The sequence below is a fragment of the Salmo salar genome, chromosome ssa20, assembly GCF_905237065.1.
Source record: "Salmo salar chromosome ssa20, Ssal_v3.1, whole genome shotgun sequence".
NCBI classification, from domain to species: domain Eukaryota; kingdom Metazoa; phylum Chordata; class Actinopteri; order Salmoniformes; family Salmonidae; genus Salmo; species Salmo salar.
Window position 1 is genome coordinate 64,868,287 of NC_059461.1, and position 18,639 is coordinate 64,886,925.

Here is an 18,639-nt window from a genome sequence, read left to right on the forward strand (position 1 = left end):
TTTAAAGGCACAGTCAACTTGGTGTATGTAAACTTCTGACCCACTGCAATTGTGATACAGTGAAATAATCTGTCTGTAAACAGGTGTTGGAAAAATTACTTGTGTCATGCACAAAGTAGATGTCATAACCGACTTGCAAAAACTATAGTTTGTTAACAATACACTTAGGTTGGAGTTATTAAAACCAATTTTTTACCCACTCCACAAATGTATGTAATCTTCTGACTTCAACTGTGTGTGTGTGTGTGTGTGTGTGTGTGTGTGTGTGTGTGTGTGTGTGTGTGTGTGTGTGTGTGTGTGTGTGTGTGTGTGTGTGTGTGTGTGTGTGTGTGTGTGTGTGTGTGTGTGTGTGTGTGTGTGTAAACATATATATATATATATATATATATATCTCACACAACTATATATCTCTATCTATATAGATAGATAGATAGAGATATATATATATATATATATATATACTCACACAACTATATATATAGATAGAGATATATATAGAGATAGATAGATATATATATCTATCTATCTATCTCTATCTCTTTGGAATATTATTTACAAAGCAGTTGTTAATCTGTTTTTCTTTTCAGGCGTGTGGTGGTCATATTGGACATGGAGGTGGTGAAGTCTGCTGATGAGGTAGCTGGAAAGATCGGAGAGCCCCAGCCTTACGTGGAAGGCGAGTCTTCAGCCCATACTGCATTTCTAACCATCACCATATCATACAGCTTAGGGGGATAGAAGTTGAACAAATGTTTGAATCCAGACATGGATATAGCCTGCCATGTTGAATGTGCACTTTACTTGTTTTGACCTTTCACTTCCTCATCTCCCTTGCAGGTCAGAGTAAAGCCCCACAGTCAGCCCCTAATCCCTCAGTCCACCCCCTGCCGCCCCAGAATGGAATTGATGGTATACAACTTCAGATCACTCACTTTGCTTTTAAATCTGTCTTTTCACATCATGTACCAGGAGTTGAATTGAGAGGTTGGGTCATTAATGGATTGTTTTCTCAAGATAAATTCCTAATGTTTTGTCACTATATATATGTATTTAAAATGATTTAGAAGGTTACAAAACATTTCAATATAAGTTATTTTCTTTCAGTTTACAGTAGATGGCAGCATTTATGCAAAACGGACAAATGTTGGTTAAAATCCTCAGATCTACTGAACATGACACTGCTGCTGTTTTTGTCAGAAGGCTTAGCTAATTAACATTTGCCTCTTGGGTATATGCAGTCATCTGTAACATACTTATCTTACTAAGATGGTAGTTGACCCATGTGATACTGATAAACACAAAATATTAGGTCTATGTTCGGTCTCTTTGTTGCAAATAAGCCAGTAAAATCAGTCTTGGAGAAAAGCTATGACACAGACATGCTGCTGGTGAACCATCTGTACTTCACACAGGTTATTATTTCCAGTAGTCCAGATGTCCTCGTCAGTCATCCAATTCAAAACCAAATTTATAGTCTATGATCTGAGTATACAGTAGTATTGATGGTTTTCAGCTCTTTCGACAGTTCCCTTTTCATGAGGTAATTAGGTAAGCACTTGGTTATAATTAGTACTGAAATAAAATGGTAATCATGCCATGATGAGAGATGGTACGTGATGGGTAGCCTAATTATCAATAATATGCTACTGTCATTGATTCCAAAATATACATATTTAGTTATTCTACTTTAATTTAGCATGTATTTTTACTAATGCTCCCTAAATAGGTCTAAGCGAAAGTGTGCAGGTAATTAAATTAATGCTTAATTCTAAACCCATCTCTTGTGACTGAATAACCATTTCTAATCATTGCACAGTACAAGTGTTTACCCAGTTATTTGATGAAAATATGCAGGGCTAAAGGAAACTTTTCTTAGTGCTAACCTACAGTATCATAAGGCATTTTGTGAACCATGACAGATGAACTCTTAGCCCAATCTACTGCTTCAGGAGCTTATATCATCTTGTGGTCCAGGTCATAGGTATTCATCCCACTAATCTGATGTCAGAGAATTGAAGTAGTGATGGTGAGCTGCATCCTCATCAGCACAGTTATTATTGTTCAGTTGTGTGGCTGTGCTGCTGGATCTGGGGGCTTAATTACTAGAAATGCAGTGCTTGGCAAGTGGACTCTCTGAGCTGTAATCCAAAGTGTGAGACGCACACAAATCAAATGTGCAGCTAGCGCTTGTCCGGACAGAGAAACCTCAAAGTCAGGCTTCATGCACCAATTTCCTGTGGGAAGAGCAGCTTTGGTTTGTTATTTCACACTTATGTCTGCTTTGAGTCTGTGATATGTGAATCATCATATCTCTCACAGAAACATCTCATACTCACACAACTTAGTTTGTTTTGGGGGGGGTGTTGTCTCCTCTCCTACGATCCCAAATCTAGCACAATAAATCCACTACTCTTCCTGATTAAGTTTTTCTGTGATGCGAGACTACTTTCATGAAGTGAGATAATTACATTGATCAAGGAGTTGTGATCCAAAGAAATTAGATTTTTGAAATTCAGCCCTGATGAATTATGAATGTCTATTCTTTTGAGTTTGCCACTCCATCACTGCTCTCTATATGCACCAATAATGCCTCTGTTCTCTTTTTAATTTCCCTATCTATCATAAGGCTCCATGAACAAAGGTCCCAGCAGAGAGTTTGGGGGGAAGAAGGGCATGCCTCCGTCTGCCATGCCCAGCACTCCTGGGGGATCCGCCAAAGTCGTGCCCATCGCCAGCCTCAACCCCTACCAGTCAAAGTGAGTGGTCTTCTTCTTATACCAGTCTATGGCTGAGTCCCACATGGCACCATATTTCTTATGTAGTGTACTACTTTAAAGTAGTGCACTATATAGGGAATAGGGTGCCTTTTGTGATGCAACCTATCACTTTGATGACCATCTCAAACAACATGGTCTCTTGAGTCATTATAATCCTGTTATACCATACTCTTTAGTCATATAACTGAATAATGACGGTGTGATGTGTTTGAGATTTATTCCATAGATAGTTGGTCAAGGTCTTTTCAAGGAAGAGATGTCCATCCAACAACTACATTAACATTGGTTATATTCTGTCAGGTGGACCATCCGAGCCCGTGTCACCAACAAGAGCGGCATCCGCACATGGAGCAACTCTCGTGGGGACGGCAAGCTGTTCTCTATGGAGATTGTGGATGAGAGTGTGAGTAAACGCTAACAAAAAGGGTTTCTCGTGTTGCCGTGTTGGATCGTGTGGAGCTAGTCCGTAGCTGACTGTGTTGTGTGTTGATGCAGGGAGAGATCAGAGTGACTGCCTTTACCCAGGAGGTGGACAAATTCTACAGCATCATCGAGACTGGCAAGGTGAGAGGAACTGCCTCCTATTAATGATGCTTATCCACCATATGTCTGTCACTTTGGCAGATTTGGGTCAACTGAGTAATCAATCTCAATGTGCTATTGCCAATACCTTTTGATTTGTGCAATCTGCTGAATTGGATATAATGATACAAATCTGAGATGAATGATTCTCTCCAAAATGAGTCACAAGACAGTAGCAACATGATCCTCTGCTTCAGATCCTCTGTTAGGCTTTATTTACCACCTACATCAGTATTCAGCTGAAGTGAATCCTGTGTCCAGATCTATTTTATATTTGAACCTTATTTGATCCATGTCCAGGTGTTCTACATCTCCAAGGGATCCTTGAAGATCGCCAACAAGCAGTACTCATCCCTGAAGAATGACTATGAGATGACCCTGAATGGAGAGTCCACCATCATCCCCTGTGAAGACACCCAGGACGTACCCATGGTGCAGTGCAACTTTGTCTCCATCGCCGACCTGCAGGCCCGAGAAAAGGACACCATTTTGGGTAAGGCACAGGTGTAGCAAAGGAGGAGCGAAGGGGATGGGTGGTCCAGGCAGGGCTGGCGGGGCATGATAACCGTCATTAATAACAGACGTAGCTTATTATTATTATTATCCTATCATAGGGATAGCTTCAATAGAGTGGTAGGGGAGGGGAGGGGAGAGGAATGCTATGGCAGCAGCGGGAAGCTGGTTGCGCTGGGGAGGTTGAGGTAATTCTAAGAGCAGATATAAAAGTCATTAATAACGCTGATGACAGTAATGGCCTGTGGCGCAGATTTACTTTGGGCCCTATGGCAGAGAGGAGAGAGAACTGGTAAAATGAGTTAGTAATAAGCCATTGTCAGCGTCCCAAATGGCACTCTATTCCCTATATAGTGCACTACTTTTGATCAGGGCCTATATTGTGCCGGTCAAAAGTAGTGCACAATGCAGGAAATAGGATGCCATTTGGGACTAATCCCTAGTTGTAATGATGGTAATAGACTCCTTCCAGCTTGTAGTCTAGCTGTATAGTCATTTCTCTTCAGGACCAGCAGGCGTCAGCCCAGCCAGCCTCGTGATGTTGAAGACATCTTCTTAAGCATGCTTAAATCAGTTGTAACCTAACAACGACTGGATGAAAGGGTTAAAATGGCAGAGTATAGGTTGCTCCCAAATTACACCCTGTTCCCTATATAGTGCACTACTTTTGACCAGAGGGCCCTGGTCAAAAGTAGTGCACTACACTTTTAACCACTAGGCTAACTGCGGCTCCATGAAGATAATTATTTAGGACTTAAAGTGATTTTTAGATCAGTTAGTCAGCAGTGTCCGACTGCAAATTAGTAGAATTCGATCTCAAACGTGACCGTAGTCTATTGTGCTCATGATGTCACCTGTGTTAAAAATATGTTCAACTATCTATGGACATTTTCACATGCATATTATAAATATTGATCACGTGTCTGATTCTCCTGGGTCACTCAGTCCCCCCAGTTCTCCACAGTAATGCTGCTCAGAGTCAACTGTGCTAATGATGTGGTCGTGTGTGTTTTCCAGATGTGATTGGAGTGTGCAAGAGCGTGTCCGACGTGACCCGCCTCAACACCAAGAACAACCGTGAGGTCTCCAAGAGGACGCTCAACCTGATGGACCAGTCTGGTAAACTGGTGGAGGTCACCCTGTGGGGAGAGGAGGTGAGGACTGGGGGACAGACACTAGCACAGCCATAGATGGTCTATATGCGTCTGGACACAATGGGACACCCCTGCTGGATAAAGAGAGGATGAAAGTCACTTTCTCTCATGCCGGTGACATGCTATAGCACCTTCATTATGTGCTGTACACACCTGCATTAAGTTTGGGTCCCTGTGTCTTGTCAGCCAGAGCCCCAGGTAGGGCTCGCGCTCTCTCTCTCTGTGTTTAATAGAAGCTGATGTGGTTGAAGTCACTGAGAATACCCTGTCACAGTGTGATGAAGGAACTCACTCCTGCAGTTGATTTTATACGTGTCTCAGTGGGGCTATGCTTAGTTTGCCACCATTTCTTTCATTCTGACAAGCTACAGCACACTGTTCCCTCTGTTTGTTCTGCAGATATCCCCTATCCGGGGGCACTTGCAGAGGTACACAACATGTATAGTTTATAAAGAACAATAAGCTTTTGTAAATACAGAATTGCAAGAATATTTTTTTCCACTTTATTTTTCTCCCCCGGTGCTGATACTTTTGGGTATGTAGTGTATGTGAACACCTGCTCGTCGAACATCTCATTCCAAAATTATGGGCATTAATATGGAGTTGGTCCCCCCTGTGCTGCTATAACAGCCTCCACTCTTCTTGGAAGGCTTTCCTCTAGATGTTGGAACATTGCTGGAACATAATGGCCCCAGAACATGGTTCCTCCTCCACCAAACTTTACAGTTGGCACTATGCATTGGGGCTGGTAGCGTTCTCCTAGCATCCGCCAAATCTAGATTCGTCTGTCGGACTGCCAGATGGTGAAGCGTGATACATCACTCCAGAAAATATATTTCCATTACTCCCGAGTTCAATGGCTTTACACCACTCCAGCCGACGCTTGGCATTGCGCATGGTGATCTTAGGCTTGTGTGCAGCTGCTTGGCCATGGAAACACATTTCATGAAGCTTCTGACGAACAGTTATTGTGCTGACGTTGCTTCGAGAGGCAGTTTGGAACTCGGTAGTGAGTGTTGCATCCGAGGACAGACGATTTATACGCGCTACTCGCTTCAGCACTCGGTGGTCCTGTTCTGTGAGCTTCTGTGGCCCATCACTTCACGGCTGAGCTGTTGTTGCTCCTAGATGTTTCCACTTCACAATAACAGCATTTACAGTAGACTGGGGCAGCTCTAGCAGGACTGAAATTTGACGAACTGACTTGTTGGAAAGGTGGCATCCAATGACGGTGCCATGTTGAAAGGCACTGAGCTCTTCAGTAAGGCCATTCTACTGCCAATGTTTGTCTATGGAGATTGCATGGCTGTGTGCTCGATTTTATACACCTGCCAGAAATAGGTGTGGCTGAAATAGCCGAATCCACTAATTTGTGTAGTTTTGCACATAAAGTGTATATCATTGGTATCCTCAGTCAACCTACCTGTTCAATTTGCAGGCAGAGAACTTTGATGGCTCTGGGCAGCCCATCCTGGCCATCAAAGGGGCCAAGCTGTCGGACTATGGGGGCAGATCTCTATCTGCTTCGTTCAGCAGCACCGTCATGGTCAACCCCGACATCCCTGAGGCATACAAGCTGCGGGGCTGGTAAGTGTCTGTCTCATCTGGAGCCAAATAGCTTTAGGTTCTAACAGCCTCTGACTGTGTTATACAAGAACAGCCTGGGTATGTATGGAGCCACTATTGGGTCATATTTTGGTTTTAAAAGACCGGGAATGAATCTCTCACATCCTCTGCTCCACTGTCGAGAAATTTGAATGTTAAATATCAGATCCCCCCCCAAACCCTGAGAGGGGTGCGTGCTCTGGCTTGTATCATCAAGATTAGCCTACCTCCGTTAGTGAAGATGTGGGGGGGTTACTTCAATGAAGCTTTACATATGATTGCAAATCATTCTTAAACTGTGGAAAATGCCTTTTTCTTATCTGCCCTTCAAAAGAATCCACAAATGACATGTGCACAAATTTGTCTTTGATTGTGGTGATGGGAGCATTTGTGTTTTGATCACATTGACGGGGCAGAACATAAATATTTTATTTCATTAATGTCAATAACTAAATTCAAAATATATTTTGAAGTAACCCTAAAGCCTATATTTGTAGCCAATCTGTAAATGGCACACCCAACTACCTCATCCCCATATTATTACTTACCCTCTTGCTCTTTTGCACCCCAGTATCTCTACTTGCACATCTATCACTCCAGTATTAATGCTAAATTGTAATTATTTCGCCTCCATGGCCTATTTATTGCCTACCTCCCTACTCTTCTACATTTGCACACACTATACATAGATTTTTCAAATTGTATTTTCTATTGTGTTATTGACTGTACGTTTGTTTGTGTAACTCTGGGTTGTTGTCTGTGTCACACTGCTTTGCTTTATCTTGGCCAGGTCGCAGTTGTAAATGAGAACTTGTTCTCAACTGGCCTACCTGGTTAAATAATGGTGAAATTAAAAATAAAACAATTTTGTAGTTAAACCTAAAGCCTATATTTTATTGAAACAAATATATAGTGAATATAGGTGCAAGTTGAGTTTTGTATGTGAGAGTGGTTATTTAGAGAAAGGGGTAGTTGGTAGCACATCCACATGCAGTGGTTTAAGATGGCAGACACTATCACAGAGTTATCCCTTGAAGACCCCGCTGCTCCAGCAAAGCAATGGGAAAAATGTTACTATGACTCATATTTTCTTTGCGTTCTCTTGAGAATTCCCATTATTCATTACTTAAATAATGTTATTCACTGTGTACCATATCCCAAAATAAATACTCCGCTTTTCCAATCCCATATCTAGTTGGGAAGCTAGGCAGCAGTTTAGTTAAGTTGATATCAAAGCAGTGTCTTGTCAATGGCCGGCTAGAAGCATAAAATTGGAATCTTGTAATTCAGTGGGTAGAAGCAGGGTTTGAAAGGCAGTCTGCTAGATGTGTATGGATGGAGGAGGCAGGGTGATCACAGGGACCTAAACTTCTTCGGGATCGGTGTCTCTTCCACGGGACGCTTGAGCTAACGTAGGCTAATGCGATTAGCATGAGGTTGTAATAACAAGAACATTTCCCAGGACAAAGACATCTCATATTGGCAGAAAGCTTACATTTTTGTTAATCTAACTGCACTGTCCAATTTTAAAGTAGCAATTACAGTGAAATAATACCATGCTATTGTTTAAGGAGAGTCCACAATTTAGAACATGAGTTATTAAGGGACAGCCATTGCTACTATTTAACCTTCACCTCAGCTCTCTGGCACTTTGATTGAGCTGTCCCTCCTTCTTCTACATCCTCTCCTCCTCTTCTCCCACTCCTCCTCTCCCACTCCACTCTGACAACAGACCATGCCTGGCCCCCAGTCAGACATGGAAGGAAAAATGTCTCAAAAGTGGAGATTCAATCGATTCTCACCCAAGGTGCTATTTTATTTACCTTCCAACAGCAACACTGGCCCCACACTCCCCAGGGAAATAAGATGAAAGGAGGCTGAGGAATGAAAGGGAAGGAGACCCAATAACAATTTCAATTTATATTTTGGCACGTCCTGTGCGTCTTGACGTGCTCAAATTCCACTTCCCTGTGCCTTAGAAAAAAAAGGTTAGGCCACTGTAATTATTTTTGAGCGGATCAGAAGCCTTGATCTGCATAATGAGAGCAGTGAAATGTGACTACATAGCGGGAGGGTGAGAGTCAACAAAATATGCTCATATCTGCCACTTCATTGGGTGTCTGGGTTGTGGTGAGTTCTGATTACAGCTTTATCTCTCCCTCACGACTACCCTTTGAAAGGTTGTTGTCGGGTCACTGGATCTCAGACGTTTCTTGGAAACGGTTTTGGTATTATTTGTTTTTTCAGTATGCTAAACACCCTGTCCTATAAACATTTAATGGACTAAGCTATAGAGAATTGTTACTAGTTGGGTATTTGAATGATATTTGGCCATTTCAGAGGTCATTCCACAAACATAATGTGGTATTATATGCTTCCTATTCAAGATAATTCTCTACCATTTGTCTATGTGGAAGCCTGTCTCAAGCATTTTGCATTAAATCATATAGCTTGTTTACCAATATGGCATTGGATAATGATGTGGATGTAGTGGAGCGACTTTGCGAGAATCTCCAATGTTTCCGCCTGCTCACTTCAACAACGCAGGTGTTCCACTTCCTGCCCTCTGAGCTGTGTGAGCTTCCTTAATTTTCTCTGTCTCAAATGTCACCCTATTCCCTATATAGTGTACTACTTTTGACCAGAACATTATGGGCTCTGGTCGAAAGTAGTGTACTACAAAGGGAATAGGGTTTCATTTGGGACGCAGGAACGCCAGTCACTTGTCACATGGACAGCCAGCGATAACGAGCCTAAGTGTTGTTTTGTTTTCCAGTGCAAAGCCTAGCTGCTGTGGGATGATGCATGTCCTCAAGGACAAGTTGGCTCCTGCAGGTTTGCAGGCATCCATCAGTTAGGCCTGGTGAACAGTTCAGAGGTTGGTGATAGAGTCCTGACCTCAGACATTAGTCTCTGACTAATGGCAGTGACCCAACCAGAACATCTTATAGTATTTTTGGACGTTATTATACTGACCAAAAATATATATGCTAAAGTGTTGGTCCCATTTTAATGATCTGAAATAAAAGATCCCCAAAATTTTCACACAGCTTATTTTGCTAAGTTTTTGTGCACAACTTTGTTTACATCCCTGTCAGTGAGCATTTCTCCTTTGCCAAGATGATCCATCCCGCTGACAGGTGTGTTATATCAAGAAGCTGATTAAACAGCATGATCATTACACAAGTGCACCTTGTGCTGGGGACAATAAAAGGCCACTCTAAAATGTGCAGTTTTGTCACACAACACAATGCCACAGATGTCTCAAGTTTTGAGTGAGTGTGAAATTGGCATGCTGACTGCAGGAATGTCCACCAGAGCTGTTGCCAGAAAATTTAAAATAAGCGGCCTCCAACATCGTTTTAGAGAATTTGGCAGTACATCCAACCGGCCTCACAACCGCAGATGATCTGTAATCACATCAGCCCAAGACATCCACATCCGGCTTCTTCACCTGCGGTATCGTCTGAGGAGGGGGAGTCTGTAATAAAGCTCTTATGTGAGGAAAAACTCAATCTGATTGGTTGCGCCTGACTCCCCAGTGGGTGGACATGGCTCTCAAATGGGTGGGCCTATGCCCACCCATGGCTGCACCCCTGCCCAGTCATATGAAATCAATAGATTAGGACCTGTTTAAGTTGAATTCTTTCTATGAACTGTAACTCAGTAAAATCGTTGAAATTGCATTTTATATTTTTAAGTGTATGTCCATTGGCCTAAAGTATCTTTTTATTTATTTTTGTACTTTTTTTTGCTACTGTAGGTAGCGTTAGCTACCGCTAGTCTGCTGTACCTGCACCAAAACTCCAGTATTTGTCCTTCATAGTTTGTTCATCTTCTTTTTAAAAAGTGAGCCAACATGTTTTCAGCAAAATAAATGTATTTCACTGACTGATCAAAACAAATTTTCTCATGCTCTCTTGTCTCTCTGCAGCAGACATATAGTGAGCAATATATTTGGGACCTCAAATCGCAATAAAATCGCAGTGTTCAATCTCAATATAGAATCGTGAGAATCGCAATACATATCCCTGGCAATTCCCAGCCCTACATGATGGTCTGCTGTCTAAGGATGGAATAGACTCTCAAATATGAAGTAAAATGTTGTATTGAGAACAATGTATTTTTGCTTTTCAAGTAGTACGGAGCAATATGTTGACTAAAACTAGGTTAGTAGTGAATGAGTTAGTGATTTAGGCCTAGCACAACGGTGCTTGTTGAATACTTTCACTACTCTGGGAGAGAAGGATGTTGATCATCAGTGAGCCATGCTATCAGCAGTCCGCATCCCAAATTTCCCCCTGTTCCATATATATAGTGGATTCAGGATTCAATTTGGGGTGCTACCGATCTGTCCACAAATGAAGAGGCCTTTGTATGTGAACGTTTTCATCTCGCAAGCATAGAAAACCCAGAGCCTTTTACAACTGAAGAACAAAGGCAAGCTCTGTGAGCCTTTTGTCAGAGCCAATCTCTTAAAAACATTGTTTTGCAAAGTGTAGGTGTCTTAATTTGGTCATTTTGGCTGCAAACTCTTGGGATTTCCGTATCTATCTATCCTACCCTGGGTAAGCTGTTGACTGAAACCCATGCAGTGAATCAGTGGTTCTGCTCAGCCTATCCCTGTGTGTGCTGGACTGAATAAAACATTTTAAAAAAATGCCGCTCTCCCTTTTTAATGTCAGACTAATTAATCTTATAGAGAGAAACTGTTTTAATTTCCTCAAACAAGAATGCCACACTACGCAGCAATTATCTTGAGCCTTGATTTGGTTCTGAGCTCCATTTTTATAAATATGATTCCCTTGTCTTTGAAATAGACTTTACAGATTGCCATGAAATCTGTGTTCTTTTTTGGGGAGAATTTGAAATATGAACTATTGTGCATGAAAGAAACATGGATTTGTCTTTATAGACAGCATCAAATGTGATTCCTGTGGTGCTGCAGTAATTTAGGGCACTGTCTTAGCCCCACTCTATTGCATAATTTAAATGCTTAAAGATTAATTTAGCTAGATTAATTAAAGTGTTCCTTACTCAACTGGTGCTGTTTTTTCGTTGACTTTTTGCAACTTTTGTGCATGCTCATTTAGTGCCCTCATTATTTAGGCATTTAAATGATTCATAACGATAATTTATTTACCTTATCATAAACCACATCTACTTAATTATAGCTTAGTCTAGTCAATTACCCTGCTCTTCCCCAGTATCAAGTAACATACCCTGAAAATGCCTTGACTGCTCAGTTGCTATTTGGGAGGATTTAGATAAAATCCACATAAAATAAAATCTAATTTGTTTCTCTAATTTTGTGCTAATTTGTTTCATAAGCAAACGTGAAATGTTTCCCTGCTGAACCATCCGGTGCATACCGTAGCAGCCTTTGTCCATTAGATGGCATCACAGGCTTCACAGACACATCTGCAGTGCCTCCTGCTCTCCCTCTCTCCTCTCCCCCCTCTCTTCTCTCCCCCTCCCTCTCCCTTCTCTTTCTTCCCTCTCTCCCCCCTCTCTCCTCTCCCCCCTCCTCTCTCTTCTCTTTCTTCCCTCTCTTCTCTCTCTCTCTTCCCTCCCCTAGCTGTCTGCATAACTGTGTCTCTGTCTGTCACTCCATCTTGTCATTCTTCCTCTTGTTGTCCTATTGCCATTGCTCACTTAGTGATACTTGGCTACCCTCACTCTTTCTGTTCTGTGTTTTCCTGCAGTCACTGAGTCATCTGATCTCCCTTACACACTACAGACAGACAGGATGTGTCCCAAATGGCACCTTATTCTTTTTATAGTCCACTACTTTTGACCGGAGTCCTATGGGCCATGGTCAAAAGTAGTGCACTATATAGGGAAATGGGTGCCATTTGGGATGTGGAAATCCTGCTACCCACTAGTGGAGCTGCTCAGCTCACAGCAAAAATATATTTGTCCTTTGCATCAATGAATAAAATAGCATCAACGTTTTGAGTGCAGACCCTCTACTAATGAAACAGCGCACCAGTTAGTGATTTCAAGAACATTTTGATTGCCCTCCTTTCCTCTACTCACACACTGGAAGTGTGCTGTTGCTGTTCAGTAGTTCTGCCTAGCTTGTGCTCAATGCTCCAACATAACCATTCATATTTGTGATTTTAAACAAGTAGGTTAACTCTGTGGCTATGCTACTTGGTCTCTCCTCTTATTCCCTCTTTCTCTTGTTGTCAGTAGTTTGTCCCAGCTTTGGGGTGGTGTAAAAATACTTTAAAGTACTACTTAAGTCATTTTTTGTGGTATCTGTGCTTTACTATTTATATTTTTGACAACTTTTACTTCTACATTCCTAAAGAAAATAATGTACTTTTTACTCCATACATTTTACCTGACACCCAAAAGTACTCGTTACATTTTGAATGCTTAGCAGGACAGGATGCCCCTGGCTATCCATACATAACAAATGGTGCCGTCGGCTTGCTTAAAAGAAAGAATTTGAAATTATTTATACTTCTACTTTTGATACTTAAGTATATTTGAGCAATTACGTTTACTTTTGATATTTAAGTATATTTAGAACCAAATACTTTTAGACTTTTACTCAAGTAGTATTTTACTGGGTCACTTCTATTTGAGTGACTTTCTATTAAGTTATCTATACTTTTACTCAAGTATGACAATTGTGTACTTTTTGCACCACTGCAGCTTAGTTCCCTCCTGGCGCATGCTTAATCTGTCCTTTTTGTGAAATTAAAAACAGTCTTGTGATTCAGACAATTTGGAAATGTAATTTTGGAATAGAATACATGGTCATATTTACAACCCTGTTCCCATTGGTAATTACCTCATGTACTGCATCATTCAACTTCACAACTACAGAGAGTGAATGCTTGAGCAGACCTCATGGCTGACTAATCATATTTGCTGTATGTTGTCCGCCAGTCAGAAACTCATCATGAGCGCCATAGCTGGAGACAGGGAAGGAACAGAACAGTGCTTACAGAAGGGATCCTGTCATGCATAACTGCTCTTTCTCCTTCCCTCTGTCACATGCTCTATGTCATGTCTCCCTGCCGTCCTGTCCTGTCCTTGGCCGTATGGCTCATTGTGACGTGTGACGGGGTGCCATGCTATGCACATGAATCTGTTCTTTCCCTTTTCTTCTTGTTGTCGTCTCTCTTCGTTGGTTAGTCTCACTTCATCCACTCACTGCGCATCTCCCTGCCTGCCTGACAGTCCACTGTTGTACATCTTCTGCCAGCTCCAATTTGTCCTGATTTTAGTTTCCTTCATCAAACCCACTGACTTACTATACCCTGCCTGTTGTAGCGGTTTCCTACAGAACAATCTTCTGTTTGTCTGTCTTTACAGTCTGCGTTACATAGTCTCCTGGGTATCTTGCTTAGCATTTTGTTAATTATTTGTAGCTCTGTCAAAAATAACATCTTCAAATCAGATATACGTTAATGATCATCAGCTTACCTACCAGGAGTCTGGATCTGAAAACGCTATAAATGTTTAATTCCTTTCATTCTGTTCCAGCTTATTTCTCTTGGTGAAACACCAGCAGCTTCATGAAAGGAGTTGTTGTTAATCAGAAACAAATAAGTATTTTCAGGTGGACTTCAGAACTAGGTTGATGTTTTTTATGCATCAACAGCCAGGTGTCAGGCCCCCTATCAGTACGAACACCAGTAGAATTATAACAAAGCAGGAATGGTATTACAGAGATGAGGGAATAGGTGCCACAGGAAAGAATTGCACACATTTTTCGGTGGTTGGGTGGGAGAGGAAATTGGCAGAGGCCACAGTGGCCGGGCCACATGCTTGCAGGCCATTAATGGGGATATTTTCAATTAGTCATGCTTCCAAGAGCAAGTCCCGCTCACTGTATTTACAGCCCCTGTCCCCTCACCCCCCCACAGCGCTACACAATACCTCCTAGCAATAGATTACTCAGCTCTATTGATCTCTTGCACCATTCCAACCTGAGTGTTTATTTATTTATTTATTTTCCCATTTCCCCTGCTCTCCTCCCCCTATTCTCCATCCCTCTCTTCTCTCTCCTTCTCCCTTGTATTGTGTGAATCACCTGGAGGTAACGCTGAGTGAAAATTGGTTTCTGATTCCCCCATCACTGCTGTTGATTCATTTCACAGCCACTCTCTCTGCCACTCAGCCTGGTTTGCCCTCAGCACAGACTATTTTTGCGTCCCAAATGGCACCATATTCCTTATTTAGTGCACTATATAGGGAATAGGGTGCCCTTTTAGGATGCAACCTAGCTCAGCTTTGTCAAACAGGCATGGCTATGTTGGCCAGGATGGGTTTTGTTAAACCACTACTAGACAACAGACAATTCACTAGGCTACAAGACGGTGGTCTACTAGGCTACAAGACGGCGGTCTACTAGGCTACAAGACGGTGGTCTACTAGGCTACAAGACGGTGGTCTACTAGGCTACAAGACGGTGGTCTACTAGGCTACAAGACGGCGGTCTACTAGGCTACAAGACGGCGGTCTACTAGGCTACAAGACGGTGGTCTACTAGGCTACAAGACGGTGGTCTACTAGGCTACAAGACGGTGGTCTACTAGGCTACAAGACGGCGGTCTACTAGGCTACAAGACGGCGGTCTACTAGGCTACAAGACGGCGGTCTACTAGGCTACAAGACGGCGGTCTACTAGGCTACAAGACGGCGGTCTACTAGGCTACAAGACGGCGGTCTACTAGGCTACAAGACGGCGGTCTACTAGGCTGCAAGACGGCGGTCTACTAGGCTGCAAGACGGCGGTCTACTATGCTGCAAGACGGCGGTGTGCGAGGCACTAGGCTGCAAGGCGGTGCGGTGTACTAGGCTGCAAGGCGGTGGTGTGCGAGGCACTAGGCTGCAAGGCGGTGCGGTGTACTAGGCTGCAAGGCGGTGGTGTGCGAGGCACTAGGCTACAAGGCGGTGGTGTGCGATGCACTAGGCTGCAAGACGGCGGTGTACTAGGCTGCAAGGCGGTGCGGTGTACTAGGCTGCAAGGCGGTGCGGTGTACTAGGCTGCAAGGCGGTGGTGTGCGAGGCACTAGGCTGCAAGGCGGTGGTGTGCGAGGCACTAGGCTACAAGACGGTGGTCTGTGAGGCACCTCTATGTATTACACTTGACCTCTTTGTCTTTTCTGTTGAGATTGATGGGGTTGTTTCTGCAGTGACATGTTGACTAAAGGTGTGTGTGTTTAACCCTGTCCATCCAGGTATGACAAGGAGGGCCATTCTATGGATGGCCAGTCTCTGACGGAGGCGAGGACAGGTGGAGGAGGAGGGAACACCAACTGGAAGACCCTGGCTGACATCAAGACAGAGCACCTTGGACACGGAGACAAGGTTTTTTTGCTCACGCACACACGCCAGCACACACTCACACTCACATACTTTTTTGTAGACAAACATGTACATCAAACAGTCTAAAATATATTTTTCTTGACTTGATTCAAAGCAAGAATATTCAAGGACAAACTGAAAGACAATATCGAATACAAGCGATCTCTTCTTTGAAGGTGGGAAGTAGACCAACCTGCATTGTGGATCCAACACACAGCAGCATCTCTATCTCAGTCACCATGGAACACTGGAACCTTGTCACTTCATCCTGGCTTTCCAAGGATTCTCTTCTCTTCTCTTGGTTGGCATTCATGATAAGTCTTTAATCAGAGCGACTCATTAAATGACTGCTGCTGGATCCCAAGCTTATTTTTAAAGCAGAATGCTAGCTTGTTTCTGTCCAAAATGTGACCCTCTTCCCTACATAGTGCACTACTTTTGGCCAGGGCCCAATGGCACGCTATTCCCTATGGGACTTGGTCAAAAGTAGTGCATTATATAGGGAATAGGGTGCCATTTGGGATGCACCCTATGGTATTCTGATGATCTCCCTCTCATTAATCACCAACATAGTCGGTGTCCTCTGCTGCCCTTTCCCTACCTAGGTATGTGCTTTGTGACGTCACATTTATCTCCCATATTGATTGTGAAGATAAGAGTAGCTCCATTCATTAATCTTGGTAATGAAGTGATTGCTCTCATATAAGTCAAGTAATATATGTGCTTAAAATTTCAGCTTCTTATTTTCATTTTATGAGAAGGGTGGAGAGGTGTATATAATTCATCTAAGTTTATGGAAACTGATATGTTTCATATTTGTAATATAAAACTATATTATTTAATCCTGGGCCTTGGTTATTAACCTCTGTTTTGGGATAAGGGATGAGAGGATTTTAATTGGGTTTATTTGACTGACGTGTGAGGAGTGTTCTCTGGTTAGAAGGGCACTGGGAGAGAGGGGGGATCGACAGAGAGAGGGGATGATACAAAAGCTCAGGATTGACTGGGAGAGAGATGGAGAATCTAAATCAAAATCTATTTGTCACATGCGCCTAATACAGCAGGTGTAGACCTTACCGTGAAATGCTTACTTACAAGCCCTTAACCAACAATGCAGTTCAAGAAATAAAGTTAATAAAGTATTTACTAAATAAACAAAAATTTATAAAAAAAAGTAACACTAACGAGGCTATATACAGGGGGTACCGAGTCAATGTGTGGGGGTACATGTTAGTCCAGGTAATTTGTACATGTACAGTTGAAGTCGGAAGTTTACATACACTCCCCCCCCCACTGTATTTGATCCCCTGCTGATTTTGTACGTTTGCCCACTTTCAAAGAAATGATTAGTCTATAATTTTAATGGTAGGTTTATTTGAACAGTGAGAGACAGAATAACAACAACAAAAAATCCAGAAAAACGCATGTCAAAAATGTAATAAGATTATTTGCATTTTAATGAGGGAAATAAGTATTTGACCCCTCTGCAAAACATGACTTAGTACTTGGTGGCAAAACCCTTGTTGGCAATCACAGTGGTCAGACGTTTCTTGTAGTTGGCCACCAGGTTTTTACACATCTCAGGAGGGATTTTATCCCACTCCTCTTTGCAGATCTTCTCCAAGTCATTAAGGTTTCAAGGCTGACGTTTGGCAACTCGAACCTTCAGCTCCCTCCACAGATTTTCTATGGGATTAAGGTCTGGAGACTGGCTAGGCCACTCCAGGACCTTAATGTGCTTCTTCTTGAGCCACTCCTTTGTTGCCCTGGCCGTGTGTTTTGGGTCATTGTCATGCTGGAATACCCATCCACGACCCATTTTCAATGCCCTGGCTGAGGGAAGGAGGTTTTCACCCAAGATTTGATGGTACATGGCCCTGTCCTTTGATACGGTGAAGTTGTCCTGTCCCCTTAGCAGAAAAACCCCCAAAGCATAATGTTTCCACCTCCATGTTTGACGGTGGAGATGGTGTTCTTGGGGTCATAGGCAGCATTCCTCCTCCTCCAAACACGGCCAGTTGAGTTGATGTCAAAGAGCTCCATTTTGGTCTCATCTGACCACAACACTTTCACCAGTTGTCCTCTGAATCATTCAGATGTTCATTGGCAAACTTCAGACGGGCATGTATATGTATTCTTGAGCAGGGGGACCTTGCGGGCGCTGCAGGATTTCAGTCCTTCACGGCGTAGTGTGTTACCAATTGTTTTCTTGGTGACTATGGTCCTAGCTGCCTTGAGATCATTGACAAGATCGTCCCGTGTAGTTCTGGGCTGATCCCTCACCGTTCTCATGATCATTGCAACTCCACGAGGTGAGATCTTGCATGGAGCCCCAGGCCGAGGGATATTGACAGTTCTTTTGTGTTTGTTCCATTTGCGAATAATCGCACCAAATGTTGTCACCTTCTCACCAAGCTGCTTGGCGATGGTCTGTAGCCCATTCCAGCCTTGTGTAGGTCTACAATCTTGTCCCTGACATCCTTGGAGAGCTCTTTGGTCTTGGCCATGGTGGAGAGTTTGGAATCTGATTGATTGCTTCTTTGGACAGGTGTCTTTTTTACAGGTAACAAGCTGCGGTTAGGAGCACTCCCTTTAAGAGTGTGCTCCTAATCTCAGCTCGTTACCTGTATAAAAGACACCTGGGAGCCAGAAATCTTTCTGATTGAGAGGGGGTCAAA

General features: G+C 42.8%; 1 protein-coding gene across 2 annotated transcripts in view; it reads left to right on the forward strand.

Annotated features, from left to right (window-relative positions):
* The window catches only part of rfa1 (Replication protein A 70 kDa DNA-binding subunit), a 45,178-nt gene that overhangs the window by 4,998 nt on the left and 21,541 nt on the right, over positions 1–18,639 (forward strand). For both annotated transcript variants that reach the window (XM_014162782.2, NM_001141785.1), the window contains 9 exon segments: positions 588–676; positions 838–909; positions 2,627–2,756; positions 3,078–3,180; positions 3,273–3,341; positions 3,660–3,852; positions 4,890–5,026; positions 6,465–6,613; positions 15,835–15,964. In XM_014162782.2, coding sequence (XP_014018257.1) covers positions 588–676; positions 838–909; positions 2,627–2,756; positions 3,078–3,180; positions 3,273–3,341; positions 3,660–3,852; positions 4,890–5,026; positions 6,465–6,613; positions 15,835–15,964 — 1,072 coding nt within the window.